Source organism: Bactrocera dorsalis, chromosome 5, assembly GCF_023373825.1.
Source record: "Bactrocera dorsalis isolate Fly_Bdor chromosome 5, ASM2337382v1, whole genome shotgun sequence".
NCBI classification, from domain to species: Eukaryota; Metazoa; Arthropoda; class Insecta; order Diptera; family Tephritidae; genus Bactrocera; species Bactrocera dorsalis.
The window spans coordinates 18,541,779-18,554,172 of NC_064307.1; the positions used below are offsets into that span (position 1 = coordinate 18,541,779).

The 12,394-nt window shown below is 34.9% G+C and overlaps 2 protein-coding genes across 4 annotated transcripts in view; both read left to right on the plus strand.

The window, feature by feature from the left end:
- Positions 1-9,319, plus strand: part of LOC105232914 (uncharacterized) — a 72,442-nt gene extending 63,123 nt beyond the window's left edge. For all 3 annotated transcript variants that reach the window (XM_049458350.1, XM_049458348.1, XM_049458349.1), the window contains exons 3-4: positions 6,397-6,519; positions 8,011-9,319. In XM_049458350.1, coding sequence (XP_049314307.1) covers positions 6,397-6,519; positions 8,011-8,199 — 312 coding nt within the window. In that variant the 3' untranslated portion in view covers positions 8,200-9,319. The remainder of the gene's footprint in view (positions 1-6,396; positions 6,520-8,010) is intronic.
- LOC105227405 (probable serine/threonine-protein kinase dyrk1) lies at positions 8,368-8,967 on the plus strand. Its single transcript, XM_011206773.4, has one exon. The coding sequence runs from the start codon at positions 8,368-8,370 to the stop codon at positions 8,965-8,967; it is 600 nt and encodes a 199-aa protein (XP_011205075.3).
- Positions 9,320-12,394: the final 3,075 nt, after the last annotated feature.

Genomic DNA, 12,394 nt, shown 5'->3' on the forward strand with positions numbered 1-12,394 from the left:
AATCACCTCTTAAAGTTGATTGCAAAGATTCACTCTCGGTTACTCTGCTATTCATCCGTGCAGCTCCAATTTGGCGCAATTGATCGAATGAACGACCAACATTCACGATTTCAATTTAATTCCATTGTGTTCCGATCATTTCCCTCGGTACGAAAGCAACAACCAACCAAGTATGAGTAGCATATCAAATGATGAGCACTTGTATTTTGCCCCTCTTTATTGTACGATTTTTTTTGTTGTTATTGTGTTTGGCGGCGGTTTGTTGAAGGCCATTCAATAGATTATTTAACAATTTTATTTTCATTTATTATTTTCATTTAATAATAACTTATGCAATTTGACACTTGACGTCGATAACTGATTTATCGATTATCAGCTTAAAGCCCAAAATAAACTTTTTGAAAGGGAAAAATGTACGATGCAAGTAACTGCAAATCTTAGTAGATAAATATATATGTTTGAATTATAAAACTTGTGTATAGTTATTCCTAAAGTTAGGGAAGCAAATATTTGCTTTGATTGTTTGACACAAAATTGATGAAACCTTGTGTGGATCCTACCAAAGCAAGGGATGTCGTTGGATGGTAAATGGCTTAGAGTGTTCTCCAGATGAATGACTATTTATTATCATTGCTGATTTTGCCAGATTAGTGCGCTTAAAAATTACCCATATAGTGTAGCCAACTGGGTCAAATATTCAAGGTGATCGGTTTGAAGTCCTTTTTGTTCACTTCTCAAGTTGCTACTCATATCAAAATATCCTGTGGTCTTATTTACTTTGTCAGCTCTTTTATTACAATTTAAGTTCCTATGAAAGACAAAACAGATAATGAAGATGTTGCATAGACCTGGTAGATAGCATAACTCAGCATTGTAGTAACAAAGCTCTTCCGCAGCTATGCGCTGTCCTTTTTGGGCCTATCATTGTAGACTACGACAGTTCCTTTCCTTTCAAAGTATCGTTAAAATCGCAAAGCAATCTATTTAAATTCAATGTTGACTCATTCAGGGAGATTTGGAATAGCATACCTGTAAGACCAAACCTTTTTAACAAATTTTGAAAGTTTTTTCATTTGTCTTATCCGGTACCAAATCTTTTCTTTCGAACTCTTGATTAATTTACTTGACGCATTGACAAATACTTATCTTTATACTATCTTACATTTATCTTTTAAATCGCCTGTCGATTGGTTCAAGTTGGTTAAATTTTGGCACCAAGAATCTAATCAAATTTGACTGAACGCTGATTGACAAGCAAAAAACAACAATTTCATGTATTGGAATAGAAATTTTTTAACGTCTTCAAATAGACTCCTAAGTCATTACAAGTCATCATTTGTTTTAAACCTCTGTTGGAATGGCCTTCATTGCCTTTTTTGAGCACCATTTGCTAGGTTGTTGGAAAGCGTTGGCGTCATATTCATATATAAACATCATCAGTAATGATGAGTTTGATGAATTTAGGGTCCGCAGCTACGTTGTCAAGCATCTTTTTTGCACGATGTCCTTTTTGCAAAGATTCAGGTTTTTGATCTTTTAAGCCAAATGTGTTGAATCGATTCATAAGGAATGTTGAGATCTTGTGCTATCTCTCGGCTGCCAACATAGATAGACGTCTCGAATGAAGCAAGTTTTCGATGACTTCACGACCTCCCCTAAATAATATGTGCCTCCCAAATACTCGTGTTCGTAATAAAGTAAGGCGCCCAAAACATTTCAGTAACATTTTTAATGATATCTGTAGCTTGTTTTCAATTTTTTTTCAAGGTAAAAATCGCCACACAAAGTTTTCCTGTCGAAAAAAGAGCTGGTACATTCACACTAATTAACATACGGAGATCAAAATTTTCCGTACACGAACATACAAAATGTTTGACCAATTTTACAGATTCGATCCGAACTGTTCAACTGCTGGAATAATAGAATGTCAATATTTCTTAAGAATCCTTTATATGAAAATCAATATCGATAGCTTTTCGAATAGTTCCTTTGTCATTTTAACTAATTTTACTAAATTACATTTTTCTTTTTTATATTTCCCCTAAAGACATATTCAATTCACACAGTATCGCCTGTCATAATTTCTATATTATTACTCATAAGCATAGTATTATATATCATAAGAAAAAATTTAAAAATACCACACGAAATTCACGAAACTGCGAAATATGTATGTATGTATGTGACCACATTCCCTTTCAACTAAACTCTTTTGCTTACATTTGCTTGAAATTAGCCCATTCATAGTGTTAATATGTAGTGCGATTTGTACATATGTATGTGCTTTTCGCCTGGGAAAATGCATGAATGCAACAATTACGCCAAAACTGTCAACATTGATAACTTAATACGGTAAACATAGTTAGTCCGCCTTTGTTTGGTGCGCATAAACACCTCTGCCTGTGTTGGTTAAAATTGTTTATGGCGACATGGAATACAGTTAGTTTCTATAACTGGTTACATAGTGACTAATACTAGTTTTGGAATATATAATTTGCTTTAGTGATGTTTCTAGTTATTATAGGGATGTTTCAGATAAAAATATCCTCCTTGGTCCCAATACACTTGTGCCAATAATTTTTCCAATCCTCCAAACAGTTATTAAAGTCAGTTTATTTCGGAAACTTCAAGAGTTGTTAACCCATAATTCCGGCCTCTTTTCCCAAATTGCTTTGCGCAAACGACGCATAACACTAAAATAGTATTCTTTGTTGACAGTTTGGCCGGTCGAAAGTAATTCGGAGTGCACCCCATTTCGATAATCGAAGAAAACTGTCAACCTATTTTTTTTAGCCTGCTTTAACGCGTTCTTTTGCCTTGGGCTCACTTTTGCCACGATATTCGGCCAATTGATGGTTTGTTTCTGAGCCGAGAACATGGATCCAAAACTCATTTTAATAAGAGCATGAAATCCTAATAGCCGAAAAGCATTGTTTCATAGACGTGACGTTCTTTTTCGAAAAAATGTAGTGATTTTTTTTAGGCTCAAATAATCTTTCAAAATGGTTTTCATGGATCCTTCCGATGGTCCAATAATTCTAGTAAGATCTCTGACTGTTAATCGCCAATTCTCAAGCACCAATTCTTTTATTTGTTGATGTTGATAGCTTTCCTCTACGTGGCTCGTCGTCAACGCGTGTGCGAACCTCTATGAATAATTTGTGCCAATCAAAAACACTTTATTGCTATAGACAATTATCACCGAAGGGCTTTTCCAACACCTTTTGAAGGGTATTCGAGCTTTGGTTCTTGTTTTATACTAATATTGAATAGAATATATATTAATAAAAACTATGTATTTTTAATTCCCGATTATTAAAACATTTTCCAAAAATATCTTATTTTCTGAAAGGAACAAAATCGAATCAATTCCCCTACTAATCCAATATATGCTTGACTACGGTATTTTACCACCTGGTCTCACCTCCATGCTCATACGCCACACTCTCATATGTGTACACATGTCTTAAGTGATTGCACAAATTTGTCTCTTTTGTCTCTTGTTTGAGTGATAATCATCGCCTGCTGAACTCCCACGCACAGTTGCGACCATCACTGCTGCAACACTAATAGCTTTAATGAATATGCACAGCCGCAACGGCCGCAACAATAACAAGAGCACAGCAAAAGACACCGAAAAAATTAAAGAAAATTACAAAAGAAAAAAAAACAACGGTAAAGTAACCGCAACATCACGAAGAAACTGAAATCACTCACAAGCGGCAAGCGAAAAAAAGTTGTATAAAAAGCGTCAACAACAATCACACCAGCCACCAGCCACCAGCAACAATTACAAAAGGAAATAAGCTGCATTCGTGCAATATTGCAAGCGAAGAGAAGATGCAAGTGATTTTGAAATGTTGCAAGGTATTTGCTAATACTTTTCATACAATAGCATGTTTTTATGGCTTTCGAGTGTGTCTTCTGCTTTGCTCTTCTGCGGCAGTGGGGGTGTTTGTTTTTATTGCGCCGTCCACATTGTCGTTGCACTTGCAACATTGAATGCGTCGAGTGGTCGAAATGGGCGTATCAACGCTGTTGTTGTTAGTGGCGCGTTGTTGCGGGTAATTTTTCAGCCAAGTGCTTATACACCGACTCTTCCATTCATTACTCAATTAGCCTTGATGCAATTTTGTCGGGCCAGACTGTGAAATTACGTAGAGTGAGGCAATTGGCTGTAATTAACTGTAATTCCTTTCATTTATAACTTTAGCAAAACCATACATTCTTAAGTATAATATATTTATCACTTAAATTATTAGTAAGTATTAGTATTTTTGCATGTAAGGTGTTTCCGTTTGACGATTAAAACATATTAAATAAAAATATTTAAAATTTTAAAATATTTTGTTTTTCGACAATTGTGCTATCTATAGAGTACAAGCCCGGGAAAGGATACTCTCTTGTATATTTTTTCAATTTTGATAGATCTAAGAATAGCTGAAGAAAATACTCACTTATATAATTTTCTGTTAATCAACACTGACTTAAAAAATTTACTTATTATACTTAAATTTAATCCCTTAAGTATGCTCATACCATGATATGTCAAAAGAGTCTTGCGCACCTATGAATGACACATATGTACACACAGTGAAATTGTTGGTTTTTTGTTGTCACTTGTAATTGTTTGCTTTTCATGGTTTCATACGCACGTGATTGACAACTCCAGTTGCATAGTTCGGATATTACAATTACCATTGGGAACTCATGTAGTAAATGAGCTAGATGTGTAACGACTAGTGCAAAAAAAGATAAACGTAGCTTGCAGCTTTGCTGGTTTGGTATGGACTTGAAATAACTTTTGTAAACATATTGTGTAATTAAGCTTTGAAATACTCCGCTATGCACTACCGACCTAAAAAATCGAAAGTCATCTTCGATTGTCGACTTCTTTTTTCGCTAGCTTTGAGATATATTCTCTTTTTAAATTTTACTTGGCATGCAATAATATAGTTAAACAATTAAATAAAGTGGTAGAGAGAACCTCATCTAAGTGGTATAATCGCTTCCAGTTTTTCAATAAATATGAAAAATACAGCGATATATTTCTTTATGGGATTCGGTGTAGTCAGAGCTTCATCGCTGAACAAAATTTAGCTTGAAAACTTCGGATCTTCTTGAAAGTTTTCCAAAGCCCTTAGAGCGAAGCGATGTCGCTTGGTAGGTCGAGCTACTTCCGTTCTTACATAAGCTGCATTGTGTACGCTTTCAGTTGCAGATCTCGATGTAAAATTCACCAAATGCCAAAAAATAGTGAACAAAAGTAATATGACAGCTAAATTCCACTTATACGCGATATGTCGAAAAGTGCTATTGAATAAAGTACCTCTACCTGGATCATCATTTTATTAATAGATAATAGTGTCAAATCGAAGCCTTTTTTAAATTAACAAAATGCGATGTTGGGATAATATTTTCCAGATTTTCGAGAAAAACCATTAGTTAATTGTTTATAAAAAACTTAATTAAATAAAAGCATTAGTAGTGGTCTTTCTTTTATGATTGAGAGTAACACATATACCGATCGTTCGGCTGTAGGTTAAAACACCAATCGGTCACGACCTCTAGATAGACATTTTAAATAGTTGAAAATATTTATGAAGTGAAACAGTTTCTATTCAAACTTTGACAGTCATTTATACTGGGATTTAAACTTAGAAATTTCATGGCAATAACCTTTAGTCAAGCTCAATTGGAAGTCAACATGAAGACTACTACTATTCCAAATTGGAATAGTTCTCAGTTAGTGTTGACTAACATAAATTGTTTACTAAAATTAAATTGCATATATTTATGTATGCATCCGAATATAATAAGTTTCATGTACATACAGATATAAATAAATCTTTTTTCTTTTATTCTTCGTATCCAATTTGAAATTCTAATTTACAGTACAAACCTAATGTATATATTCGGTGTCAGGCCTATGTGCATCCATGCATTTATCGTATACAATTTTGTACACCTAACTATTTGCTTATTTCATCTGTGGTATTTTTATTGTATGGCATAAAGCATATTTTTTGTTGCCCAGTTTGTGTCATGCAAAGTCAAATATTAGCGCCGACGAATCCATCACGTTGGAAGCGTTCTGTTGTGCTTATGAATATGCAGCTAAGCAGATGTGCATACACATGTGTGTACATACCGATATTTTAGGCTTCCATGCAGATTTTGTGTTGTTGCCTACATGCCAAAAAATTACAAAAAGCATTGACTATTGAAGGTCGTTTTTAACGATGTTGAGCAATTTTATTATTTCCACTCTTTGCACACTTACACTTCATATGTGCTACATCATAAAATGCAGGCTTAATAGAACTTAAAAAAAAATTTGTTCGTGTGTTTTTGATTTGTAAAATTATCAGCCGTATCTAATTTTTCTTTTTGCAGCAAGTTGATGGCTACACAGCGGGCGTTGATTATCCTGCCTATGAATCGGTGCCCAAAGGACTTTCATTCAAATGCAGAAATCGGCTGCCAGGTTATTACGCTGACACGGAGACACGTTGTCAGGTTTGTAAAAATTTGTATTGAATATAAATATGTATATGTATACTGCTTCTCTCATCTATCTCGAATGAAAATTGTATTTTGTGCTGCAATGTTGATTGCTAAAGCCTTTTAATAACGAAATTAAGCCTTAAAGATAGAATTTGAAACTAGTTTGTTCTGTCTAAAATACTCGTAATTATAGATATTTTCGATAATATTTCATATTTGATAGTTTGCCATATACATAGTGATAATAAAGTACCCGGAAATGGAAATAAACCGCCAAATATTTAATTATTCATGAATAGTTATTTTTTCGTCTTCAAAGTAGTCCCCACGGATGTACTACACTTATGCGAACGATTTTTCCCGTCCTCGAAACACTTTTCATAAGCACTTTTTGGAATGGTCTCCAGCTCCAACAGCGAATTTGGTTTTATCTCTGCAATCGACTGAAAACCGATTCCACGGAGTGGCAATTTCAGTTTGGGGAACAAGGAAAAATCACACTGAGTCAAATCTGGTGAATACGGTGGTTGATCAATGGTTGAGCGATGGTTTTCATTGCGTTTTGGTTTTAAATTCGGTCACAATCGTGTCAATCGATGCGATGGTACATTATCACTGTGTAAAATCCATGAATTGTTCTTCCGCAATTAGGGCCATTTTCGATAGATGTTCTCGCGCAAACGTCTCAATACAGCCAAACACAGCACCTTATTGATAATCTGCCCCTCTGGAACAATTTCACGATGCACCAAACTGTGTATATCGAAAAAATAATATACATCACCTTACTTTTTGAGGGACTTATAGTGTTTTTTTGATTTGAGCTCGTTTTCCCACCATTCCCATGAATGTTGACTTGTTTGTATGTCAAACTCATAAACCTATGTCTCATCGACAGTTATAATGCTCTCCATGAATGTGGGATCAGAATTAGCACGATAAAGCATATCCAAAGAGTCCTGTTTACGGTACTCTTTTTGAAAAAATTCAGCTTTAACGGAAAGAGTCGAGCAAGAACGCGTCTCATACACAAAATATCACCTGATTTTAAACACCTTCATAAGTAATTTAAGATGGTTGTTTATTGAGGTATTTTTCTCTTAGTAATGACATTTTTCAAAAATAATCTCACGATAATATTCTACATTTGATCCGTAAGATGCATTTTTGTAGCCACTGTAAAGAGTTCTAATATAAATGCCATGCACAATTTTCTGAATGGACTAATGATAATTATGAAATTTTTTATTGGAAACCTCAAATTATATTTTGCAAAACGACAAGTCATTAGGTCATACAAAAAACTGAAACACACTAATAATGGTAGCTAATTTTTATAAAGGGTTTAAAAATTCCATATCATTATGGACAAAAACTGAAATACTGATTTACATTAGTAAAGTAGATTTTTTTGTATTGCCTGCCACTACCAGTAAATGCCAACGAATTATTTATTTCCTAGTATTCAAATAATTTTAAATTTTCTTGCATTTAATCGTTTAGGTCTGGCATTGGTGCCTGCATTCGGGTCATCAATATTCATTCATATGCCCCAACGGTACTGTTTTCAATCAAGCTGTACGTGTATGTGATTGGTGGACGAATGTCAATTGCCCAGTGGCAGAACAATTGTACAAAAACAACGATGAACTATACCGTACCACCGAACCGAATCCCGAACAGAACCTCTGATATAAGGCCACTCAAGCCATAAATCAAACCAGTTTATTGAGCCAGCCAAAACAAAATTATCAATATCAAACACAGCAACAGCAGCAGCAAGCGAAACAACATCAACGACAGCAACAACTGCAGTATGCACAACAACAACAAAGACAAAGAAGACCAAAAGAATTTCAAATGGAAGATGCCTATTATGATGCGCGTGAAATTAATGGCTTGAGTGAGCTAACCATATCAGAATATGGGCAAAAACAAATGCGGTTCAATAAACAACAACAACAGCAGCGCCAACCACAATCACAACACCAGCAACAATTACAGCAGAATTCTTTGCTGACCACTCATAATTTACCAAAAAGTAGTTTTAGAGGCAACATCAAATACTCACAAAATAATGGCAATACTTACTCGGATGGCGGTAATAAATATAGTAACAGCAATAACAACAACAACAACAACCATAATTATCAATATAAGAGCAATAGCAGTAGTAGCAATAAGAATAAGAATAACATTGGTTATAGTATATCAAATCAAATTGGTGGCACCAACGATCGCAGCTTGAATAGTCGAAATCACAGCAACAATAGCAATAGCCACAGCCACAACAATAATGCACAGAGTAAGCATAGTAGAAATAAAAGCACATCAACCAATGCCAATAATCTGGATAACGATGAACTTAAAGACTACAAGAGTAAAATCAAAAATAAATACAACATCGACTATGACCATTCGCTGGATGATGAGTATGAAATAATCGAGGCCATCGAATAAATGTGTCGCTGCAAACGTTAGCTGAACTTGATGATCTTGCTTTGACGATGTGACGATGTAACGATGGCGTTGGCGCTAGCGATTATTGGCGTGTCGGTAGCAATTTTCAGCTGTTCGGACCCTTCATGCTCCCAGTGTTCTCAATTAGCTTTGTTTGTTATATACCTGAGTGGATATAGCTGATAAGTTTTTACTTTGAGTAGTTTTTCACACGAAATTCTTATTTTGTTTTATTGTGTTTTATATTTTTGTATTTTTATTGATTGTTTTCCTGTTTAAATGATAAACTTTCTAGTTTTAAGTTGTAAAAATTTTTTATACTTGTTTTTTATATTTGTTGAATAATTATTTTCAAATTCATTGTTTATATAAAATGTGTTGGAAATAAATAAGTAAATTTTTTTTATACAAACTAATTTTGTGTACATTATTAAATACGTTTTATTTAATATGTTATAAATTATTAATTTAGAAGTAATGTCATTGGTTTAAGTAAGAACCAAAAAAACTGATTGTCAAATATTTCCTTTCCGCCTTTTCATCTTTTCAAATTCGTGGCTATGTATAAAGCGCTACAGAGGTCGTATCTGGCAATACTATACATCTTTGAAAGGTCTTGACATTACCTACAAAACAGCGCTATGCATAATTAGTTTGGATACTGCGTTCAACAGTTATAGACGTGTAAACACGGAGTTCACTAAAGGCGAAATTTCCGCTATTATGAAGTTTTCCTTCATTAAGGGCGAATCCGCTAGAGAAATGTTCCGTGAGATTAATGGTGTTTTGGGGGATGGATCTATCAGTTCAAACTGCGGAGGAATGGTTTCGACGATTCAGAGCGGCTGAAAACGACTCCATGGATAAGACAGCCTGCGGAAGACCTGTGATGATGAATACCGATCAAATCATGGAAAACATCGAGTTAGACCTGCATGTGGCATCTCGTGACATCGCCCAGAAGATAGGAGTAAGTCACCAAACCATTTTAAACCATCTGCAGAAGGCTAGATACACAAAAAAGCTTGATGTTTGGGTGCCTTATGATTTGACGCAAAAAAACCTTCTGGACCGAATCAACGCCTGCGATATGCTGCTGAAACGGAACGAATTTGACCCATTTTTGAAGCGGGTGCTGATTGGCGATGAAAAAAGGATCACATACGACAATATCAAGCAAAAACGGTCGTGGTCGAAGGCCGGTGAATCGTACCAAACAGTGGTCAAGCCGAGATCGACGGCCAGGAAGGTTTTGCTCATCCACTATGAGCTGCTCCCATATGACCAGACGCTTAATTCTACCATCTCCTGCGAACAACTGGACCGCTTAAAGCAGGCAATCGACCAGAAGCGTCCAGAATTGGCCAACAGGAAGAGTGTGTGTTCCACCAGGACAACGCCAGACCACACACTTCGTTGATGACTCGTCAGAAGCTAAGGGAGCTCAGTTGGGAGATTTTATCGCATCCACCATATAGCCCGGACATAGCGTCAAGTGATTACCACCTGTTCCTGTCCATGGCGAACGCCCTTTTTGGTGTAAAGTTGAACTCAAAAGAGGTTTGTGAAAAGTGGCTGTCCGAGTTTTTCGCAAATAAGAAAGAGTCTTCTACGAGGGGGGTATTATGAAGTTGCCGTCTAGATGGAAACATATTATTGAACGAAACGCCGCATATTTGAACTAAATCCGATCACTGTAACACTTTTTATAAAGCATTGAATTAAGAGAAGAAAACGGAATATTAGGTATTTATAAGCGACTTGGGTCATGTTCTTGACCTACCAGATTTTATACCTACTGTTAGGAAAATATTCCCTCTGAATTTTAATAATAAATTACAGAGTAGTCCTGTGATTTCAGTAAAATATCAGTTATAGGCGCTGTATTTCACATATTCGCTTTCTGGGGGCTTACCTATTTGAAAAGTGAGTAAGTGAGTTAATAATCCGATTTCGCCCATTTTCCAATTGCCATCGAAAACTTTTTCCTGAGCAAATATGGTTGATTTAGTAGTTAGCGAGTTATTTATTTTATATTACACCTTTTAGGTGCGGGGCCAGATATTCTTTTTGAATTTTTTTCAAATTACAGATGTCCTTCTCAGTGTGATTCTTTGTGCCAAATTATGGCACGTACTATATATGTTTTCTATTGATGGCGTTTTGTAGACGTGGCCGACACCACACATCTGCAATACCAACCTTCTGATGGTGTCTAGAAAGATGTGTACCAAGATATCTGTATTTTTATCCAAGTTATCGCTTGCATAGATGAACGGACAGGCATAAGAACTTCCGGATTTCCACACAGCATCATGACCAACTCTACATATATCTATCCCTATTAGTTTTAGGTGATAAAAGACATAGGTGACCGAAACTATTTCACTTGTTCCGAGTGTATAAAAGCAAATAAATGAGAGAAACGGGAATTCAATTGTTATTACTTATAAATTTCTGTATCCACAAAGTACTTCATATTCGAACACTGTAATTTATTTTTAAAAAGTTCTGATTTGAAATCGTATGGCAACTCTTAACATTTTTTTTTGTTTTTATAAATTTGTTTAAATATAACGGAAACGGAATTTTTAAATGTCTACACATTTTGGAAAAAATTAAATATCTTTTAAAACACCGTTATAAATATTAAAAATGACAAATTGTATATTTTCAGGCGCCATAACTTCAATAAAGCTTTCCTATAACAAAGCTTTAACAAATGCTTAAAACAGATGATCGCTTTTGTTGTTAAAAAGCGACTTTACTGTTTGCTCTCAGTGGACCATTACTAGCGCTCTTTCACAAATTGCTGAGTAAGCATTTTATCCAACATAATACTCAACTGATGTACGCTCTTTTAATTCAGCTACTTGTAAGCGCGCTCAGTTTAAACAATTTCCAGTTGTCAAAACACGAAAAGCCAAACAACAGTCGCTGGAGCAACACTTTCTGAATACGTAAGAGGAGCAACAAAATAATTTTAAAATATTAATTTCGATTTTTTTAGAGATTCTCTAAACTGTTACAAAATGTGTAAGAATAAAGTAAAAATTGTTTAACAGTTATACGAGTATATTTGTATATTATATTTTATATATAAATATTTTCTAATATGAAAAGTGTCGAGCCAGTAGAGCATTCAGTGAGTGATTTAAGCCGAATTTTGTAAACAAGAAAAAATTACGTGACAATAGAAAAAAGTTAGCCGCTCTTGGCATATGTAGCATATGGGTATATGGTGCACAATGATATCGATATACATACTATATATAGTATGCATGAATGGAGTAGATAGAGTGTGCGAAAATTCCAGTAGCTTATTCAGTAGTCGAAGCTTACACATAAAAATTGCAATAAAAGCATACCATAAGTGTGTACATATGTGTGTGTGTGCATACAATTCAAAATATTTAGCAACGAGTGC

What these genes read in the sequence shown, in the direction of transcription:
- LOC105227405 (XM_011206773.4), top strand. Translation starts at nt 8,368, where the DNA reads ATGGAAGATGCCTATTATGATGCGCGTGAAATTAATGGCTTGAGTGAG.